This window comes from Leptonychotes weddellii, chromosome 3, assembly GCF_054177405.1.
Source record: "Leptonychotes weddellii isolate Sample4059 chromosome 3, ASM5417740v2, whole genome shotgun sequence".
Classification (NCBI taxonomy): Eukaryota; Metazoa; Chordata; class Mammalia; order Carnivora; family Phocidae; genus Leptonychotes; species Leptonychotes weddellii.
In genome coordinates, this window is record NC_138371.1 from 2,719,669 (window position 1) to 2,743,088 (window position 23,420).

The window sequence follows — 23,420 nt, forward strand, 5'->3', positions numbered from 1 at the left end:
CCTCTCTTGCTGTGTCTCTCTCTGTCAAATAAATAAATAAAATCTTAAAAAAAAAAAAAAAGAATTTATTGTTCTCCCCAAATAAGTTTATATCATTGTTACCATTACAATGATGAAAAAAAAAATCCTCCAGAACATTACATACCATTAAATGAATGTGTTTTAGCAAATTATATAAGAAATGTGAGGATATAAAAATCTGGTTTTAGATGTTAAAACGGAGATTTTTTTTAATCAAGTAGAACAATGGGATACATAATTTGCTAAGGTAATTTACTTTTAATCATTTGTTAATAGGAAAGTATATAACTCAATAAACTATTTTACTTTTGGCTCCGTAATGCATCTTATTATTTAAGACTACCCAAATAGTATAACCTCAGGGTGAAGACCAAAATCCGAAAACAGCAACAAAGTTCAGCTTTCCTACGGCACTGCCTCACTTCACAAGGAATAGAGCCTGTGTTTCTATCCCGCTTCACACTCTGCAGAGTGCCCTTACACAGACCGTTACCGGACACACAATTCCTTAGGGGACAAGAGAGATCAAGAACACCTGTGAAAGGCATTTAAAAACTCATGTTGTCATTTCAATAAAAAAGGAATTAAGCTTTTGCTTTGTCTAAAATGAATGAGGTATTACTTTACCTCATGAGATGCAGATAACATTTTACTAGTTCTAAGCACACTGCATGTCGGTGGCCACCAGTCAGGGTTGCCTTAGACAGTTCAGGATCGTAACTACTGTCATGGTGAGTCATTAACGTCACTGCCTTCCATCCTGAGCCGTCTCCTGGTTTGTTACTGAACAGACACCACTGACATCTATTTGATCAGGACATTATGTTCCTTCTAATCAGTTCTACCCCTCAGGTAGTAGTACACAAAGCCAGCTGAGTGAAAAAAAAGGTGAGAATGGGGCGCCTGGGTGGCTCAGTTGGTTAGGCGACTGCCTTCGGCTCAGGTCATGATCCTGGAGTCCCGGGATCGAGTCTCGCATTGGGCTCCCTGCTCGGCGGGGAGTCTGCTTCTCCCTCTGACCCTCCCCCCTCTCATGTGCTCTCTCTCTCATTCTCTCTCTCAAATAAATAAATAAATAAAATCTTTAAAAAAAAAAGAAAAAAAAGGTGAGAGCTTCTGAAAGCCATAAAATCAGATTTACACCAACGAACTAGTTTTTAAAAGTCTCACTTGAGAGAGTGTCTTTTTTAGGCTTGAAGAGACGTCGACATCACGTGTACTTTGATTATCTACTTCAGGATCTGCTTCTGAAAAGCTAAACAGACAAACATTTCATTAAATAGCTTATCAATGTTCTGAAAAAGGACCAACAGAAAACTTAAAGTTAACCAACTTTAGCAATTTTTAAGATCTAATGCATTCTACATTAGATGAAACCATAACTTACACATGTGATTCTTCTTTCATTAGCTGGAAAGAGAGAAAAGGGAAGAAAAGTCTTTTAGTTTAAAATGTATGCAGAGTAAAATTTTAGAGAGTAAAATTTAAATCAGTATAGATTTGTGTTGAATAAATAAAGTAACTCTGTAAAATTTTAGAGAGTAAAATTTTAATTATAAAACATAAATACATACCGTGGAAGCAAACGTAGAGAAGGTCGATAATAATTTTGATTCCACGGACAGCGGGGGCATATCTTCCAGAGGCATGCCCTTGTTTATTTTTTCTTTCAAGCTCTCATATCTAACCTTTAAGTCTCCCAAAACAGACAGTAGTGCTGATCCTAATTCCTTCTTAGTAGAATTACTTGATAAATTTCTGTTCAAAAGTCAAATTTACAAAACTCCTTAGGCACAAGTCATCCATTTAACACTATTATATTATATGCTGAGTTCCAACTCTACCAGATCTTTACAGACTTTTTCTTTTAAATATCTAGTAAAAGAAAACCAAAGAAGATGTTTTTCTAGGGGTAGCAGAAGCAGCCCTCAGTATATAAGCTAGAGAGAAGGTGGCAGGATGTCATGCAAAACTGTGCTACTGACTTCAGCCATACTTGGGACTTTATAAACATCCAATCTATCGTTTCACTGGATTCACCATCCTGACATACCCTGCTGCCTCCCCATGAAGTTAAAATGTATGACTTTTTAAAGTCCATTACCCCTAGGCCAGCTAACAAACCCAGTTACAATCTACCCCTCACTTTGCCTTTCAAAAATAAAAATTAAAGAAATTTTCTGGTATAAATTTAAAGCTTAGGGGCGCCTGGGTGGCTCAGTTGGTTAAGCCACTGCCTTCGGCTCAGGTCATGATCCTGGAGTCCCGGGATCGGTCCCGCATCGGGCTCCCTGCTCAGCGGGGAGTCTGCTTCTCCCTCTGACCCTCCCCCCTCTCATGCTCTATCTCATTCTCTCTCTCAAATAAATAAACAAAATCTTTAAAAAAAAAAAAATTTAAAGCTTATAATGACTTTCTAAGAAGATACAGATTTAAAATTAACAATCACCTATTTAACCCTGCCCTGTTTTCCACTATGAGTTTGTAAATATCAGTGCAGTGGCGGCGACACATCTGATAGTGAACATTTAAAAGGTGCAACTCTGCTTTGATGGCTCTCTGCATGATTTTCTGACAGCACTTTGATGGCAAACTCTTCGCCGGCTCCTTAGAAAGCTGACATTCCCTTTAAAATAAAAGACTGGATTAGGCAAGATTCCAAATATTTTTCCCTGTTAATGACATGCCTCTCAAAGAGATTTTAAATTTCTTAAAATTTTCTGTCCAGTTTAAATCAATTTCTACTAAGATGGAAAGGCTGTAGGAAACATTACATCCTCAGAAAATAAGGATGTCAAGTCAAAGTAAATATATTCTTTCTAGAAGTCAAGGAAGTAAAAAAGTTTCCAATTTATACTTTCTTTTACCAAAAAAGGATTCTGAAGTACAGAATCAACTTTATTTATCCATAATCAATAGATTTTCAACCTAAATCAAGCTTTGGCCAACGTTTTTTAAAGTTATAAGCATTCTGGATGGAAATGGTTCTTAAATGTATTATCTCTCTCTCTCTCTTTTTAAAAGCTTTTATTTATTTATTTATTTGAGGGACAGCGAGCAAGCACCAGATTAAACTCATCAGGAGAATGAAGAATGAGTGAAGGAAAAAGTAAATGAACTCAGAGCATGAAAACGAATTTGGCTTCTCAGAGACCTGCCCTTTCCTCTCTGAACCCCCACCCCAGGTTCTCCACAGATGCAGAGTAAATTACACAATGAATTAAAATCAAGATTAAAATACTCCAGTGAAAGCAGCTATTTACTACTTCAAATATGTGAAGTTTTCCATAGGTGCTATTTTGTTTTGGTCTAGAGAGGGATCAAATGAAGGAAAATGGAATAATTAAATCAGTATAGATTTGTGTTGAATAAATAAAGATAAGATGCCATGAGTTTCTGAAGGAATTATTGAGATAGAATCTTAATAAGTGAAAAGCTTTAAAGTTATACATTATCCTAATATTTATTTATTTGAAGGCAAATGGCTGAAATAGATGATCTCTTAAAGTCCCTTTTAGCTATTATCCCATATGGTTAAACACCCTACAAAAAAAGCAAATTACTGTTTTGATTTTTTCCCCATGTATATCTGCAGGTTGATACATCTGATTTACCTTTCAGGATGTTTCTTTAAGTCTGTGATAGCAGATGTTTTTCTTAATTCCAGGGGATCCTGGAAAACATGGTTTAAAATAAAATTAGAAATAGATCACAAACAACATATGTTTGTTCCAAACTGGTAAGATGTAAAATTCCAATTTCTAATTGACTTGGTGGCAACAGCTGCCACCAAAGAAGGACAGAGTTTGGCAGCAATCTATTCACCTTTCTCCTCATTCAGCATTTCCTCACAAAAGCCTTAGGGACCCCTGTTATAATTCAACAAACCATTTATTTCATCATACACAGCCTCTATATAAGGTCAAATAAAATTTTATTATTAATCATATTGGCTTTACCTTATTTAGGAAATTTCCATTAGGTTTTGAACTGTCAACTGAGAGAGATTTTCCCAATGATCCTTCTGTCGCAGCCCCTGGTGCATCGTCATCATCCTGACTGCATGACCAATCTGTATTACAAGCCACGCTTCTCTGTTTCTCACTGGGCCATTCACCAGGCCGTTTTTTGTTCATCATTGTTATCTCTGTATTGCTTGAAGTAGATGCTACAGAAGATCCTGCACTTGTTGCCCTGCTGGTTGTGAAACAAGCCCTAAAATCAGTGCTAACGTCCACTGTCTGATTAACTGTGACTGTCCCGTTTGCTGCATCTGTCACTAATTTGGGACGTGTTCCTTCTATATTGTGAAAGCAAGTTTTACTTGTCGTACTGCCATCAGCAACCTTCAGGGAGGTATCTTCTACTGCCTGACTGTCTTTGACTGCAATCCTCGGGAGAGTAACAGAAAAATCTAAGGCCGGATTCGGCGTATTCTGTAGGCTTTTATAATGTGAATATCCACAGGCAGAAATTACTGAATCATCAAAAATAGAGGTCCAGGATGTTTGACAATCTTTACAGGGTTGGAGTAACATCTGTAAAGATTTGTCTTGTTGTGATGTGCTAGGATTTTCAAGGTGGTGCGACTTTTTGTTCTCAACGATTGCATTCCCACAAAAATCTTTACTTTCAATTATTTGACATTTCATTTTGCCAGTATACATTTTAGTTTTTAATGCTTTCTGAGGGATCAAGAAACCACTCTTAGACTGAGATTCCTGGTTCTCAAGCGGACTACTCCCTAGTACAATTTCATCAAAGACTGTGTGGTACATTAAACTCATCTCTTGTTCCTTACACATTTCATGCTTTGGTTCATGATATTCTCTTAACACAACAGAATTCTGAAACTTGGAGACATGAGGTGCATCTTCTTGTCCATAAACATCAATTGAATCTAAAGAGATGCTACAATTACTTTCCAATTTAACATGATTACCTTCTAGATTGCTAGCACATTCAACTTCATAACCTGAATTTCTCAATCTAACAACTTCCAGATTAGGTATGTTCAATGTTTTCATTTGGTCAAAAGATAAATGGGTACTTATGTATTCTTGCTCTTCTGCACTGTGATATTCCTGCTGTGAATCTTCATCTATATCATGCTTTTGTGCATCTTCAGCAGTTTCTTTATAATCATCATCTGAAATCTTATAGGTTCTTTCCATGCCAATAATTTTATTACCTTGATATTCCAAAATATCAAAAAACACCCCTTCTCTTTTCTGCATTTCAGAATCTATTTCTGAATTTAAACGAATGAGACTTTCATTCTTTAGTTTTGACTCCGAATAATGTATAGAGTATGTTTCATTCAAGAAAGCACAGTCAATGCTGTCCTCAAACTCGCTAGACTGAGAGAGCATGCTCTCCCTGTTAGGATCTGGACTCCCGGTACAAGATAGCTCCAATAAATCCATTCGGTCAGTACTGCTGACTTCTTTGTCATTAGCTCTTTGTTCTAGTACCAAGGAATCCCAGTCATCATCAAGAAAAGCCAATTTGGCTTTGTTACAACCACTGGAAGATAATAACAAATCTTCTTTCTTAGGATTAGAAGGCGCATCTGATTTAAAAAAAAGAAGAAGAAAATGTTGGCATCATTAACAATACAGAAGTTAAACACCAGAAAAACCTTAGATATGATCTGATCAAAGCTCTTCCCAATATAGGAATAATTTTTACATTACCCATGACAAATAACCCTTATGGTTGCTGCTCTGCACTAAATTTTATTCCCCTCGAAACTCATGTCTGTCGAAGCCTTAACTCCCAGTGTGACAACTGGAGTTGGGGCCTTTGAGAGGTAATCAGGGCTAGATAAGGTCACGAGGATGGGGCCTTCAGGATGGGATAAGTGCCTCAAGATGGGATAAATGCTAGAGAGCTTGCTCTTTCTTTCCACCATGTGAAGACACTGTAAGAAGGTAGCCATCCACAAGCCAGGAAGAGAGCCCTTACCAGAACCTGACCACACTGGCACCCTAATTTGGACTTCTAGCCTCCAGAACTATGAAAAAATATATGTTGTTTAAACCACCCAGTCTATGGTATTTTGTTATGGTAGCCCCAGCTGACTGAGATAATAGCCAAGATTCGTCTTGAATTCTTTCAATGGCAAGGTGTTTACTATTTATAAGGCAGCCACTCTATAATCTTTGGGTGCCTCCTAACGACAGCCTCAGGCGTTGCAGAAACAAAGGGAAGAAGACATTGGCACTGCACCCAAACACTTTCGGCTTTCCTAAGGGTCACAGATAAGAAAAGGACACTTACATGTAATACAGTGACAGAGTTGTGTTAACGAGCAGGAAAACGCTTGAGAAAAAAGAAGTAAACTTCAGAGGAAACTTTACATTTAAAAAGTGTTTTGAAACAAAGCAGTTATTTTAGGCAAATCAAACAGCATGCACACAGAAAGTTAGCTACATGAAAGAACATGGCATTTTCAGGAAATTGTAAGCCACTTTGGAATAAAACACCTCTACGGAAATGACAGGAGCTATGAACAGAAAGAGGCCTTTTATAATGTGCTAAGAAGTATGGCTCTTATTCTAAGGCAACAGACAACCACTGAAAGCTTCTTAAAAGGGTAATCATGACAATAGAATAAGTTTAGATGACCCTGGCAACGGTGAGAATAAAGGCTTGAAGGGGAGACTGAGGCAGAGAGACTAAGTACAGAAGAGGGATGAGAAGATGGGACTGGTATAAAAGCGCCATACTGACAAGACTTGGTGGTTGATTAGGAATGGGAGATGAGGGAGAGATAATGGCTTTGGAAATTTTTTGGATTAAGAAGATAATCAGAACCACGTTTTATATCAAGATCCAGTACACACACACACACACACACACACACACACACGTATATAAGTGAAACAAAAATCCAACAAAACAGTAACTACTCTATGTCCAATGTATTTTGGTATTTTCTGGTGTGTTTAATTTATTTTAAAAGAGCTGATCGCAATCAGCTAAATTGATTTCATGACTACCAACTGGTTACCACCTGCTTGGACATCACTCTGAGATAATGCTAAGGTTTACAACTTGATATTACAGTTGAATGGGAATATTTGGAGCTAAAGGGATAGAGGCACTTTATAAAGAGGAATAGAGAGAAAGCAAGGTAGGGGAGGGAGGAGATAATGAGGGGTCAGTTCCAAGCAAGTGGAGTTTGAGCTCAGTGATAAAACACCCACATGTGAATATCTGACAAACTATTATAAATATGGGGTTGGAGCAAAGGCTAGAAGTGTCAGCTTCACTTTTAAATTTATCTGTTTTTCTTAGGGATTTGTATAGGAGTTAGTTATGTATTCTGGATACTAATTCTTGTTTTTCATATTTATAATATGAGAGACTTTTTCCTAGTTTATTGCTTATCTTTTAACTTCCTATAAAATCTTATACTATATGTTTTTTAGATTAGTTAAATGGATCAGTCTTTTCTTCCCTGACTTCTGGGTTTTGTCTTTCTGGCCTCCTCTACCACAGGATTATAAAAGTATTCTTTTATATTTTATTCTAATATTTTGTGTGTGTGTGTGTGTGTGTTAAACCCACATATATTCATAAGCACAAAAATTTAGTCATCTTGCTTTTTATGCTCTTGTTATTTCTTATTTTCTCATCTACCATTACCACAGATAAAGAAATTTCTGATTTGGGTGAAGACAAAACATCTACAACTTGGGCAGCAGAGGCCAACCTGCCCACCCTCCACTTACCACCCTGAAGGCCTGGCTGAATAGAAACCCTCTCTTCTGGCTCACCTTTTCTTTCCTAAATCTTCCATTTACCCAAGAGGTCCTGTGAAGGCTGCCCACATTCACCAGAAATCACCTGAGTGAGTTTGCTAAATTAAAAACATGCTGAATCTTACCACCTTACTAGGAGGAAGGCTTAAAAAGTAGGAACGCTGGACAGGGAACTAACTCGCCCAATTACAGTTAGTACTTCTCTCCACCCAGAATAAAGCCAAGTGGCCTGGCCCCTCACCTTTCTGGATGTTTCCTCCATTATAGTGGGAGCCTTTACCAGAAGCTATCTCCACCACTGCAGTAGCCTGCATCTCTCAAGGATGTGCACTCTAGAAGAGGGATAAATACCAAACTATTATTAGACTTGGCATTATATTTTAAAAACTATTAGAAAATCAAGAATTTAACAAAATGGCAATTATAATCAGAGATTCTAATATAAGAGGGCTGATAAAACTGGCAGAACATTTGAATAACTTTTGTAAAAGTATGAACTGACAGCTAAGTCATAGATTATATTATTCAAACAGACATGGCACATTCTTTTAAAATTTTCAAGGAACATTAAAGGATAATATATTAGGCTACCAAAAAAGTCTTAATCCAAAAAATAGAGTATTGAAGGCTACAGTGTGACCCACTGATATCAAACCTGGATCAAAATGTTTCAAAACAAATTATAGACCTATTAAAGCCCAATGGAACAGTATATCCATATCCGTACAATGGAGTATCTTTCAGCAACAAAAGGAACAAACTGAGGCGTATAATCTCATGGAGTAATCTCAAAAACATTATGCTGAATGAAAGAAGTTGGACAAGAGATCACATATTGATGATTCCATTTAAATGCAATGTATAGGGGCGCCTGGGTGGCTCAGTTGTTAAGTATCTGCCTTCGGCTCAGGTCATGATCCCAGGGTCCTGGGATCAAGCCCCACATCGGGCTCCCTGCTCAGTGGGAAGCCTGCTTCTCTCTCTCCCACTCCCACTGCTGTGTTCCCTCTCTCACTGTGTCTCTCTCTGTCAAATAAATAAATAAAATTTAAAAAAAATGCAATGTATAGAAAAAGCCAATTTATAGAGACAGAAAGTAGAATAATGGTTGCCTCAGGTAGGGGATGGGAAGAGGGTTTAACTGTAAATGGGGATAAGGGATCTTATTGGAGGGATTAAAATGTTCTAAAGCTGATTTATGGTATGATGGTTACACCACTTGGTAAAGTTACTAAGACTGAACTGTACATTTGAAAGGAGTAAAATATACCTCAATAAAGCTGTTTTTAAAAAGTCACTGACAAGGACTCTTTGAATCCAGCTGCCACATGCGGAAGTCCAAGCTCGTCACTTATAGGAAAGTCAAGGCACCCCAATGGGTACATGAGTGACCCCAGAGGAGACCAGCAGAAGAAATGTCCAGCCAACACACATAACCATTTTGGGCCTTCTGGTTCCTAGTTATCTTCACTGTCTATACGTCTAAAAAGCTAAGGTATCGTCAATGGAATTCTGGTGACCAGGTATTACAAAGGTTCCTGAGGAGTTTGGAAAAAAAAACCCAAAAACTGATTTTGTTCTAATTCTCAATGAACTATTTCAATTAATGACCCTGAACAAATCATCTAAGTTCGTTTGCCCTGGGCTACAATGACAAGACATTACAGCTGACCTTTGAACACACAGGGGTTAGAGGCACCAAGCCCCCATGTGTAACTCTGACTTCCTCAAAACTTAACAATAGCCTGCTATTGATTGGAAGCCTTACCAATAACCTAAACAGTGATGAACACATATTTTGTATTATATGTATTATATATAGTATTCTCACAATAAAATAAGCTAGAGAAAAAAACGTTAAGAATTTCATAAGGGGGGGGTGCACAACTCTTGATTTTGGCTCAGGTCATGATCTCAGGGTCATGAGATTGAGCACCGCGTTGGGCTCCACGCTGGGAATGGAGCCTGCTTACGATTCTCTCTCTCTCTCTCTCCCTCTACCCCTCTTTCCCCTTGCTCGCTCTCTCTAAAATAAAAGGGAGGGGCACCTGGGTGGCTCAGTCGATTGGGCATCTGCCTTTTTGGCTCGGGTAGTGGTCTCAGGGTCCTGGGATTGGGCTTCGTGTCAGGCTCCCTGCTTGGTAGGGAGTCTGCTTCTCCCTCTCCCTCTGCCCCTCCTCACCGCTCGTGCTCTCACTCTCTCTCTCAAATGAATAAATAAAATCTTCCCAAAAAATTAAAAATAAAAAAAAATTAAAAACAAAGAAATTTTGTAAGGAATATACATTTATAGTACAGCACCATATTGAAAAAATCTGCATGTAAGTAGAGCCACGCAGTTCAAACCCATGTTGTTCAAGGGTCAACTGTATAAAGCAGAGAGCTTACTTCATGGAGACAGCCTGTCTGGCTTTGAATCCTGACTTAGCTACTTAATAAACGGTACAAACTTCAACAACTGAAAACCAATTAATGACAATGAGAGCAGAGAGTTCCAAAATATATAGGACCTGGCCAAAGTTATAACCACAAGAAGACACAGCTTTAGATGCTTGTTATTAATTCTAACTAAATAAGCTAATAAGACGTCAACTCAAGAATCAAAAAAAGAGCTAAAGTACTTATATCAAAGAAGAATTAGTTAATACAAAAGCAGAAGTGACCAATTTGAAAAGAGTAAAAGTGATAACTAAAACTAAAAGCTATTCTTTGAAAAAATAGATAAATATCAGACAAATCTGAGAGGACTGAAACACAAGTTAGCAATGAGAAAATAAGCATTTTAGTAAGAGGTTTCTAAAAAGAACTTATAAAAACTGAGATTGCTATATATACTTCTGATGGATAAATGAAAATTTAACCAAAACAGGCAATTTTCTAGGAAAATAGTTTTCAAAAAACTTACAGAAAAAGCTAAACAGAGAACCAATCATAGAAAAAAATTGAAAAGGCCATCAAAGATCTATCCTATATCAATTCCTATCAAGCCTACTAAATTCTTATTTGATCTGTGTAAGCAGGGAAGTTCTAGGTCAAGTGAACAAAACTCTAACCTGAACCATAAAAATAGAGTTCTGATCCCTCAATCAATCCCAAGACCTGTGCCAGTTTGTAGACCCAGAACCCCCTGAATGAAGGGGAGGCTGGGTCCTCTTGGGGAAGGACCCTAAACATACACTACTAAAAATTAAAACTATTAAACTTTCTCCTAGCCTTTCTCAAAAGCTTAGCCTTTTACCAAACTAACTGTATAACTGGGGAAAAGGAAATAATCAGACTACTGGCTCTGAAGTGACACTGATTTTAGGAGACCCCAAAATGTCACTGTGGCCCAGCCCGCCAATCCGAGTACGGACTTATAGAGGTCAGATGATCAATGCAATTTTAGCTCACGTCTATTTTGCTGTGGGTCCACTGGGTCCCTGAACCCATCCTGTGGTTATTTCCGCAGTTTCAGAATGCATTATTGTAAGAGACGTAACAGATTAACAGATGGCAGAATCCTCACAACAGTTCCCTGACCTGTAGAGTGAGGGCTATTACAGTGGGAAAAGCCAAAAGGAAGGCATTAGAATCACCTCTACCTAGAAAAATAGTAAATCAAAGTAGTATCACATCCCTGAAGGGATTGCAGAGATTAGTGCCATCACCCGGGACTTGAAAGAGGCAAGGGCTGTGATTCGCACATCCCCATTCAGCTCTCATATTTGACCTGGGCAGAAGAGAGATGCACCTTGGAGAGGACAGTGGATGACCACAACCTTAACTAGGTGGTGACTCCAACCGCAGCTGCTCAACCAAATGTGGTTTCATTACCTGAGCAACCGAACATCCCACGGTAGCTGGTGTGCAGCTATCGATCGGCAGATGTGTTCCAGGTAGGAAGCCAGACTACCACAGGGCTCCTATTGTATGTTTTCTTTCCTTCAGAAGTGACAGTCCTGTACTGCCTATGGCCCAGTGTCTGGACACAGTTGTTTCATACACGAGGCCTAGTTTTCAAGTTGTTTTGTGGCAACACGATAAGTCCAATTTCTTTTTTTTTTTTAAAGATTTTATTTATTTATTTATTTGAGACAGAGAGAATGAGAGACAGAGAGCATGAGAGGGAGGAGGGTCAGAGGGAGAAGCAGACTCCCTGCCAAGCAGGGAGCCCGATGCGGGACTCGATCCTGGGACTCCAGGATCATGACCTGAGCTGAAGGCAGTCGCTTAACCAACTGAGCCACCCAGGCGCCCCTCCAATTTCTGTTACTACATAATTATGGCCAGAATCTTCCATATGCTTGACAGTATGTTTTCTGACTACAGTATAATTACGAATAATAAAAAGGGTAACTTCCCAAATATTTTTTTGGGGGGGGAGAAGTGGGGGAGGGGCAGAGCAGGAGGGACAAAGAGATCCCAAGCAGGCTCCACGCCCAGCACAGGGCTCGATCTCACAACCCTAAGAACATGACCTGAGCTGAAATCAAGAGTTGGACATTTAACCAACTGAGCCACCCTGGCGCCCCATACTTTCCAAATATTTAGAAATTAAACAAAACACTTGTAAATAATTCATGGGTAAAAAAACATGTCACAATGGAAATTTAAAAAATATTTTGAACTAAATGATTATAAAAATACAACATATCAAAATTTGTAGTGCTTAGAGAGAAATGTATAGCTTTAAGAGCTTATACTAGAAAATAAAAAAGGTTTAAGATCATTGATTTGTCTTAAGAAACTAGAAAAATTAAAACAAATTAAGCCCAAAGTGGGATGGAAATAATGAGATGTAAATAAAACAAAAGTAAATGAATAGATAAAAATGAACACATCCAAATTTTTGAAGATTAATAAAACTTATAAACCCTTCACAGAACACTTAAGAAAAAGAGCAAACACAAATTGCCAATATCATGAATAAAGGAGACATTACTATAGGAATTTACATACATTAAAATAATAGAGGATATAATGATCAACATTATCTGATAAATTCTACAACTAAGGCACAACCTTCCAAAATGGATACAAGAAGAAATAAATAATCTGGATAGTCCCATATCTCTTAAGAAAACTAAACCTGTAATTAAAAATTTTCCCTCAAAGAAAATTCCAAATGCAGATGGTTTCACTGATGAATTCTATCCATCAACTAAGGTAGAAATAAAGTCAGAATTCACTTTTAACCAAAGTTTTTAGAAAGGTGAGGAAGAGGGAAGACTTCCCAATATGTTTTATAGATCCAGCATAATCTTGATACCCAAATCTGAGGATATTGCAAGAAAAAAATAAAATGACAGCTCTCATGCACATAGATTCATATATCCTAAAATAATTTTTTGCAAAGCAAATCCAGCAACCTATAAAAGCAGTTAGTTATTGACCACAGTAAGAGAATAAAGGAGAAAAATCCCAGGATCATCTTAAGAGATGCAGAAAAAGAATTTGATAACATTTGTTAAAACTCAGAACCTATTCATTGTAAAAGCTCTTAGCAAACAAAAAACAGTAAGGAGGGCGCCTGGGTGGCTCAGGCGGTTAAGCGTCTGGCTTCGGCTCAGGTCATGATCCCAGCATCCTGGAACTGAGTCCCACATTGGGCTCCTTGCTCAGTGTGGAGCCTGCTTCTCCCTCTCCCACTCCCCTTGCTTGTGCTCTCTCTCTGTCAAATAAATAAATAAAATCTTAAAAACAAAAAACCAGTAAGGACTTTCCTCAATCTAATAATGGGTATCTACAAAAAACCCAAAAGAAAAAAAACTGTATGGCTAACATATTTGATGGTAAAAATTGAATAATTTCTGTCAAAAACAAGACATTTGTTCTCTTACCATTTATTTCATGTACTAGAGGTCCTAGGCAGTACAATAAATAAAGGCCTATAGATTGGAGGGAAAAAAAAGTAAAACTGTTTTTATTCACAAATCATATAATGTACAGAGAAAAAACAAAGAGATATAGAAAGAAACTACTACAACTAATAAGTAATTTAGCAAAGTTGAAAAATACAAGGTTAAGTGCATTTCCATCCTCTAGTAACAAACATTCGGAAAATGAAAATTTTAGAAGAGTATCATTTACAAAAGCATCAAAAATACATTAAAAACTTGGTGTTTAAATGAAATGAGAGATGTATAAGAATTTTATGTTGAAAACTACAAAACACTGCTAAGAGAAATTAAGGCAGAACTAAATAAAAGGAGAGATATACCATGTTCACGGATCAAAAGACTCAATATTGTTAAGACCTGTTCTCTACAAATTCAGCTACAGATTGACCACAACTTCAATCAAAATTGCAGAATGATTTTTTTTGGTAGAAGTTGACAATTTCATTAGAAACTTACATGGAAATGTGATAAACCTAGAATAGCCAAAACAATTTAGAAGAAAGTTAAATGACATATATTTCAAGACTTATTTATAAGGCTACCATATTTGCAGTGTAATATTTAGACTAACAGATTAAGGAACAAATTATAGAGTCTAGAAAGAAAGCCACTTGATTTTTGAGAAAGGTACTAATTCAATTCAATGTGGAAAGTAAGATCTAAGGCATATTCAATATGGTGCCGACACAGCTAGATTTCTGAAAGGGAGAAAAAAATGCCTGGACTCTGTACTTTACATCTTATATAATAACAGAAGTGAGATGGATCACATTTCTGAGTGTAAAAAATCAACCTATAAACTTTCTCAAGAAAATATAGAAGAATATATGCATGACTATGGGGGAGGCAAAGATTTCTTAGAATAAAAAAGGTATTAATTAAAAAGTTGTTAATTTGAACTTCCACAAAATTTTAAAACTTCTGCTCATCAAAAGACACCACTAAAAAAGTGAAAAGACAAGACAAAGACTGGGAGAAAATAGTCACAATTTATATATCCAACAGAGGACTCTTACCCCAATTATGTAAAGAATGCACACAAATATAATTTTTTTAAAAAGATAGTCTAATAAAAAAGGGATGAAATACTTGGATATAACTTCACACATACGTAACACAAGGCATATGAATTGCTCTTAAGCATATGAGAAAGTGCTCTCAGCATCATTAGTTATCAGGGAAATGCAAATTTAAATCACCAACATTCCACTTCACATTCATCAGAATGGCCAAAAAAAAAGAGACTGATAACAGCAAATATTGGTGAGGATGGGGACAAACTGGAATTCATAACAACATTGCTAGACGGAATGCAAATTGTTAAAACCATTTTGAAGAACTGTTTGGAAGTTTCTAATGATGTTAAACACATACCTACCCTATTACCAAGAAATTACATTCCAGTTTCAGGAATGTATACCCACCCTTCTCTAAAGAATCATTCTTTAATATATGCTAAGTGTTGAGAATATAGAGGTGATCAGTCTCTGCCTTTATGAAACATGACAGACATATAACAAAGAATTTCCAGAAGTGGGATGGGAGAATAGAGAGGAAGCACATAACTCATTATAGGGTCCCTTTTCTCAAACTTGCCTGATATGGGAATCACTTGGGACACTCCTTAAAAATACAGATTCCAGGGCACATGGGTGGTTCAACTGGTTAAGCGTCCAACTCTTGATTTTGGCTCAGGTCATGATCTCAGGGTCGTGAGATGGAGCCCTGCATCAGGCTCTCCGAACAGTGTAGAGTCTGGCTTGAAATTCTCTCCCTCTTCCTCTGCTCCTCTCCCCCACTTGTTCTAGAGCAAGAGAGAACAAGCAGGGGAGATGGGCAAAGGGAGAGGGAGAAGCAGACTCCCCACTGAGCAGGGAGCCCGACGCAAGAGCCATTATGTCAGGTCATGATCTCATGGGTCGTGGGATTGAGCCCCGAGTCAGGGTCCATGCTCAGTGGGGAGTCTACTTGAGATTCTCTCTTTCTCTCTCTCCCTCTGCCCCTCCCCCTGCTCTCTCTCTCTCAAATAAATAAATCTTAAAAAAAAAAAAGACCTATCCTAGACTAAGGGTTAGGGGAAGGCTTTCCTGAGGAATTGTCTTTTAAACTAAAATCTGCAAGACAAGCAAGGAGGAGTCTGCTATCATATTGATTACTAAATCTATTTAGTATTCACTTGACATAAAGGATATAATGTCACACACAAATGTATTTTGAGTTTTTAAAACAGAGTTGTATTTAAAAAGCAATTAAAAACTAATATTCTAGCTGAGTAAGAGAAACATAACCTATCTCTACTTTGGATTTCACAGATAATTAAGTAGACAATAACATAGCATGGTTACATTGATAAAGGTAAGGAAAAGCTTATAAAGAAAGTGACATATAAGCTAAATCATAAAGGTCACATAGGGGCCAACCACTAAGAAAGCATCTCAAAGGGAATAGAGCTTCTCAAGTTAAAAGAACAAATATGGGATGGCCCCCAGGTAAAAGATGGGTAAAAAGAGGAGACAAGATAACGACTTAATATGTATAAAAGTGAACTCAGTATCATTGATGTATACTCACTGAACCTGGAACCAAGGAGAAGGAATACTTTTATATTATTTTGCTTTTGGATGGGAAGAAATGGAGATGATGAGTTCATTTCATACATAAAAGGTTTAAGTGACTGTAACATGTACAAACTGAAATTGATATACAGTTGTGAGGCTTAGGAATAATCTGGACTGGAAGTATTCAACCTCCAATTTAACGTTTCAGAAATTCTTTTTAGCTAATAACGGAAAAAATTTGGCCTAATACCAAGAGCCTAGTAGTTTTTTATTATTTTTACTGCCCTAAGTCTGGCTAGTGGCTGTTAATCTTTGTGGATATGGAGTTTCCAAAGATTTGATAGAAGTCACACACTCACTTCCCCGAGAACATACACTTACACACACGTATAATTAAAGGATTTATGGACTTTTATACTACATCTAAAAATTTCTAGTAACTCCTGGCTTAAGGGATTTTATTTAAGTCAGTAAAGATCCTACTCTAGGAATTCCATGTATTTAAAACAAAGGGTAAGATGAAAAGAAAGCTAACTTACCAAAATAACTGACATTAGAATGTATCAGTGGCTTCTTATTTTTTGGACTCAGGAAGTCTTCACATTGTTAAAAAGTACTGAGAACCCCAAGGAGTGTTTATGTGGACAGTATCTATTAATACTTATATTAAAATTAAAATAGAAAAGTTGTAAATATTTATTCATAAACACTAGCAAACCCATTACTTAAGTAACACTTTAAATGTAAAACTGGGTATTTTCAAAAAAGCTAGAGAGAAGAGCATTAACATTCTGTAAATCTCTTTAATATCTATTGTAACAAGATGGATTCTCATTCATGTCTGATTCTGCATTCAAATCTGCATTCAATGTGTTGCAAGCTTCATTCTTAAATATGTATAGATATCCAACATCAAAGACCTTGACAAAAGGAAAAATTTTTGTATTAAAAAAACACTTGCAAATCACACATTTGATAAGGGTCAACTATCCAGGATATATAAAAAACTCTTACAACTCAGCAACACATAGACCAACAACCCAATTTTTAAAATAAGCAAAAGAATAAACATTTCTCCAAAGATATACAAATGGCCAATAAACACATGAAAAAATTCTCAATATATCAGTATTCATTAGGGAAATGCAAATCAAACCCATAATAAGACACTACTTTATCCACTAGGATGGTTATTAAAAAAAAAAAAGCACACACAGAAAATATGTGTTGGCAAGGGAATGAAGAAACTGGAACCCTCCTACATTGCTGGTGAGAATGTTAAACAATTTCCAGTCTGGAAAACAATCTGGCAGTTCCTCATTAAGTTAAATACAGAATGACCATGTGATCCAGCAATTCCACTCCTAGGTATATACCCATTTTTATTCTGTTCTCTCAGTTCTCACTTACGAAACGATTCCCTCCTGTGTTTCCAATCCCAGAACCGAGCCAGAAACCACAGGACTCTCTCTTGACACCTCCTTCATCCCTACCAGGTCCTGGCAATTTTAACATCTGACATCTTTGTCAAGGGACCACAGATTCTCACATAGATCGCAGCAGTAACCTCCTATCTGGCCAGAATAATCTTTCCAGAATGCAAATCTAATCAGTTCAACCTCCTGCTTAAAGCTCAGCAACAGACTGTCATTGTTCTTTGCATGCAAATTAAAAAATCCACCAAGAAGGGCCTGGGCTCCGCATTAACCCGGGCGCCTTGTGTGCCTACACCTGCCACCACACTTCCTCGACGGGTGGACCACGTGCGTTCTCCTTGGCCGCCGCATCCCCCTTCCCGCCAACCACTTGCAACTCCCGTCCACCTGCGGGTCCCACCCTAGACCCCCGTGCTGCGGGGGAACCCTTGCCGGGCTGGCCAACATCCCACACTTGGGGAGTCCGGGTCTGCTGTCTGTCTCTCTATCCAGCCGTGCCCGCCCACTGCTGGGGACCCGCGAGCGCCTGTCACAACGATGGGCACGCGGGTGGATTTCCACCTCCCCCCAGGAAGTAACCGCATCTGCAGGACTGTCCCGCTACTTAACTCTAGGCTCGCTTTGGGGGCACCAAGTCCGCCTCGGCGCCTGCGAAGCGAGGCTGGGGGCCACGCTCGGGATCTAATGTAAAGGTACTAAATTGGGGGATTCTGGAACGCCCAGGCCACCCGGGAACGTGGAAACCCAGGGCCGCGGCGGCCAACCCCCGCCCGGCCCCCAGCCGTTAAGGGGCCTCGCCACCGGGACCCGCCACGACTGGGCTTCGCTCCCCCCCAGGCGCCCGGCCTGCTCCCCGCGGTCCCGAGTCTACGCCTGTCGCACCTCAGAGCCACACCGCCGCTGACGCCGCCGCCGCCGCCACCGCGCGAGAGTCCCCGAACCTCAGCGGCCGCCGCAGAGCCCAGTGCGCTCCCTCCGCGTGCAGCCGCGGGGCGCGTCGGGTAACGGACGCCGGAGGCCCGCCCACCGCTCGGCGGGCGCTCCCATTGGTCGGCGCCGGCACGGGCGGCGCCGTGATTGGCCCAGCGCTCGGGCGCGGAGGCAGGAGCGAGGTGGCGGGCTGGCATCGTGCAGAGGCGGGCGCGGGAGATGGCCTCCCGGCGGGTGGAACCGTTTCCTGCTGGGCAGCCCGAGGCCCTGGTCTGGATGGCGAGGTGGTGTCAAGCCACCGGACCGGAGAGTTGCCGGCACAGGCCCGGCTGCCCCCTGGTGTGGGCCCAGCGCCCGCGGAGGCTGCCGCCCGCAGTGGCGGGACAGCCCTCACCGACAGGTGTCCCTTCTCATGCCTGGCACGACGCCCGCCCCCGGGCAGTCCGCTAGAATACCCCACTCGGGCGGGGGCTGGGGTGAGACGGCGACGTTGAAGGAAGCACCAAAACCCAGTAATCAAGACAAATAATATTTTAATTTCCTTTAAGGAAATCAAAAGTAGTGAAAAATCCAAGATGAACAAAGTATCCATATCGGTATTCCTAATTTTTCCTTTTGCCTCAGGCTCTAGTATGGCTCTGCAAGACACCATATCCTGTCTTTAAAATGGGCGTATTTTTTTTCATCCATCGTGAATTTTTTTGGCATTAGTTTTGATTTTTGCTTAAACCAGTATGTTTTAAATTTCTCGATTTTTTAAAGACTTTTTTTTTTAAAAGATTTTATTTTTAAGTAATCTACACCCAACATGGGCTTGAATTTACTACCCTGAGATCAAGAGTGGTATGTTCTACCAACGGAGCCAGCCAGGCACCCCTAAGTTTCTTTGTTTAAAATCATTTAAGGTGCATTAAAAGCTTAGTTTTCTGACACCATCTCCACATTCCCCACCAGCCCTGGGTCCGGGGGATCCTTGCTTCTCTTTGTCCAAGTTCTGGGAGTCTGAGTGTGTAGCCTGCACCACCGCCTTCTCTGCCTGGCACCTCCACTGTGACCGGACTCACATAATTGATTCGGGGCTTAAACTGTTCTGATGTGAAGTTTTACATTTTTATGAAATCTGCCAATCTCTTTGTGGTTTATAGCGGTGATTTTTTGCCCCACTCCACGTTCAGAATAATGGTATTTACACAACAGCTTTTACTTGCCTTTTATGATTTGATTTTTTACATTTAGTTTGTTCCTTATAACTTTTAAATTTTTTAATGTTGTGAAAGTTACATGTGTTTAATGTAGAACATGCAGAAAAATGTAAAGAGGAAAATGGAAATCCTCTGTAATCTCACAGAGCCTCCCTTTGGGTATTTTGGGGTAAGCTGCATCCAGAGAGACACGACTGAGACCTTCTCTCGTGCAGACTTCAGTACCCTTCTGCTTATCCTCCTGTCCTGGCAGGAGCTGTTAACACTTTATTCCACAAACACCTGTGGAGGTCCTGCTGTGTATCAGGCAGGTCCAGGGGTACAAAGCTTAAAGCAGTTCCTCTTAAAGAACATACAGTCTAGCTGATAGCAGAGAGAGCTCGTTGCGGGCTAGAATGTGTGGAACAGACCGAGATGCTGGAGAGCAGCCGCACCAGCATGGAAGCCACATCCTGGGAGTCCCCAGGGAATGCAGCCCGCGCCCTGAGCTAGGCTGTGGCTGTCACCTCGCGGGGACCTGTCTGTCCTTGCACCTTTGTAATATCCATAGCTCCTGGGAGAGGCTACTCACTGCCCCATGGTCTTTTATCAAAATGATCTAGGCTAGTGGTATGTTTTTTTTAACTTCCAGATGACTATTAGAATAACTGTGAGATTCATCCCCAAACAATTCAAAGTGATTTTCATAAGAAATGTATTAAATCTATAAATTTGGGAGAAAGTTACATATTTATAATGTTTGTTCTTACTATACATCTCTATAGTTTGTCATGTTGTGTATCTCCTAGCAGAATGTATAGATTTCCTCGAATATAGGTTCTTGGGTTTTTTAGGGTTTATTACTGCTGTCTTGGGGGACATTTTTTTTTTCACTATTTTGAATGAGATTCCCCGTGATATTATCTAAATCTAACGGGTCAATGTTGATATACCGATTCCTAGGTATTAAAAGCTTGTTCTGGTGATTATTTCTTGCCTTGACTCGGCTTTTTGAGTCATTTGTGCCGCTGCAGTTACCTTTTCTGAAACGGGAGTTAGCAGCTTTAGCAGGCTGGAATCACATTTTTCCCACGTATTTTGTTTTCACGGTAATGCATTTATGGTTGCATTCTCCTGTTTTACTTTGCGAAATCTTAACTGTGCTAAATCTTGGGAAATTCTTTTTCTGGGTCTTTTGTTTTATATTAGGTACACAGAAGCCAGGCATCTTTTTTATATTACCCCACAGACTGCCCAAATGGTTCATGGGAGGAGAGAACAATGATTGTTTTGTTCCTTTTATGTTCCTTTACCAAATTAGAACTAGATTTTTAAGATAGTAAATTAGGGGCACCCAGGTGGCTCAGTCGGTTAAGCGTCCAACTCTTGATTTCAGCTTAGGTCGTGATCTCAGGGTCGTGAGATCGAGCCCTATGTTGGGCTCTGCGCTGGGCGTGGAGCCTGCTTGGGATTCTCTCTCTGCCTCTGCCCTTCCCCCTCCATGACTCATGTGCTCTTTCTCTTAAAAAAAAAAAAAATCAAATTAAAATGTTTTGATATGGAAATATTAAACCACATGATCTTAAACCCCACTTCGTAAAATCACAGTAGGTGAGGACTACTGGTCTCAGTAGCTACAAAATCCCAGGCTGGCTGAGGCAGGTTGAGAAAATCCACACAGGCCTGAGCCAAGAAGCAAAGATGGCTCTGCCCTGGGGTAACTTATAAGAGAAAAGCTCAGGCAGCAGAAAATCTCAGCACACCTGAATTGGGGAGGGGGCAACAATTTGTTCAATGTGGAAGAGAGTCAGACAGGGGTGCCGTCTTCAAAAGGCAGAGCTCAGGGGACTCCATGCATGCCCATGATGGTGGTGATGGGCCCAGAAAGCTAGCTGTGAGGGGTAAACACAAACCTAAAGAACCCTCCTCCCTTATCTTGGCCACCCACACCTAAATACAGATTACGTACCCCTTGAGATTTAGGGAGTTCTTTTAACATTCTTGGACCCAATGCCAATGTGGGGGGGGTGTCCCCACACAAAATACAAAGCAATTTTTGGACACCAGCAGGTGTGAACTCAATTCTGACACGATCTACGTGGAGATAGCATCATATTCCACAGGTTAAGTGTTTCGTCCTACAAGACTATCCCCCCCCCCCCCCACCGGCAGCCCATCAGATGCCAGTTGTAATTTCAGGCTGTCATTTGTGCTATAGACTGGAGGTTCCAATGGCCTCCTCCTTAGGTCCAGTTAATTTGCTAGAGTGGCTCGCAGAACTCAGGGAAACACTGATTTACATTTACCAGCTTATTAAAGGATGTGATAAAGGATATAAGTCAATAGCCAGATGAAGAGATCTATAGGGTGAGGTCCTGAACAAAGGAACTTCTGTCCTTGTGGAGCTTGGGGCCTAGGTTGGTGGCACATGGAAGTCTTCTTGCTCTCCAAATGTGGAAGATCTCCAAAAAGGAAAAAGGACCCAAAAGTCTCCTCTTGCGTTTTCATGGAGGCTTCGTTACAATGTCATGATTGACTAGGTCATTGGCCATTGGCTGATTCAAACTTCAGCCCCTCTTCTCTCCCTAGAGGTCATGGGTGGCATGGGCATTTCCAACCCTCTAGTCACATAATTGGTCCTCCTGTCAATCAGCCCCTGCCCTTGGATGGGGCCCCAAAGTCACCTTTATTAATAAGACACCTGTTTCACCCTAATGACTCTGAAGCACTTTCAGGTAAGGTGGATGAAGACCAAACATATATAAGAAATACATTTTGGTCATCTCAATGGCCATGTCTATATTTCTTATAAATCATTATATCACAGGAGCATTAATCTAAGGCTTCAGATGCTTCTAGTTCAGGACTCTTTCCCCAAGTCTGTGGTGTTATTACATGCCGCCCACGGTATGGGCAATTGCAAAGGGAGCCACCCAGCCACGGTCAGTGCCACTCCATTCAGGACTAGCAGAGCCTACTTAGCATTCAGTGCTCCTGGGGACAGAGTAGGAGCCATCTGGCAAGTGGTGATGGGGGCTATTCTGATAGAGAGGGGAAAGAGCAAGAAGTGGGTGTTGGGAACCGGCCACACAGAGAGATCACACCAGCCAGGAAAGGCAATGTGGAGGCAAATGTGGGGCTGGGACTTGGGACAACTGCCTGGTTCTTGAGAGATTGGGAGCTGGATGGAAACCTAGTCCTGGGAGGCTCTTGGGCACAGGGCAGGGTCCCCGACCACTGAGCTGGGGTCCTCTAGATCCTCAAGTATCTCCATACAAAGGTGGGGATGAGGCTGCAGGTGCAGGGAACCAGGCAGGTCCACAGACAGCAGCTCACGTGCAAATACCCAAAAAGGCAGGTGCACACATGTGCCACATCTGGCCTGGCCATTTGTATAAACACACCAGATGCTTATGCCCCAGTTTGAAAATTGGAACCTGGCTGTCTCCTCCTGGCGCTTTCCCACCCCCATCCCATGCTGCCCTCTTCTGTGATTATCTGCGTGTGTGGCCATTCTCTTCCTTAGGACCACCTTCTTAAAGTGCGCATTCGTCTGGTGCTCCCCATGAGCTCGGTGCTGTGCAAAGCAGAAATCCGTATTTGCTAAATAATAACCTAAAATTTCAAAAATATCAACAGAAAG

At 40.2% G+C, this 23,420-nt stretch overlaps 1 protein-coding gene across 2 annotated transcripts in view; it reads right to left on the reverse strand.

The window, feature by feature from the left end:
- Positions 1–23,420, reverse strand: part of RBM44 (RNA binding motif protein 44) — a 62,877-nt gene that overhangs the window by 20,997 nt on the left and 18,460 nt on the right. The window contains exons 2-8 of one of the 2 annotated variants that reach the window (XM_081813318.1): positions 8,032–8,122; positions 3,981–5,593; positions 3,636–3,694; positions 2,471–2,647; positions 1,596–1,779; positions 1,409–1,431; positions 1,192–1,276 (exon numbers count right to left, since the gene is read on the reverse strand). In XM_081813318.1, coding sequence (XP_081669444.1) covers positions 1,192–1,276; positions 1,409–1,431; positions 1,596–1,779; positions 2,471–2,647; positions 3,636–3,694; positions 3,981–5,593; positions 8,032–8,104 — 2,214 coding nt within the window. In that variant the 5' untranslated portion in view covers positions 8,105–8,122. Of the gene's footprint in view, positions 1–1,191; positions 1,277–1,408; positions 1,432–1,595; positions 2,230–2,434; positions 2,648–3,635; positions 3,695–3,980; positions 5,594–8,031; positions 8,123–23,420 lie in introns of those variants that run through there. The other variant, XM_081813320.1, reaches the window with a different exon arrangement.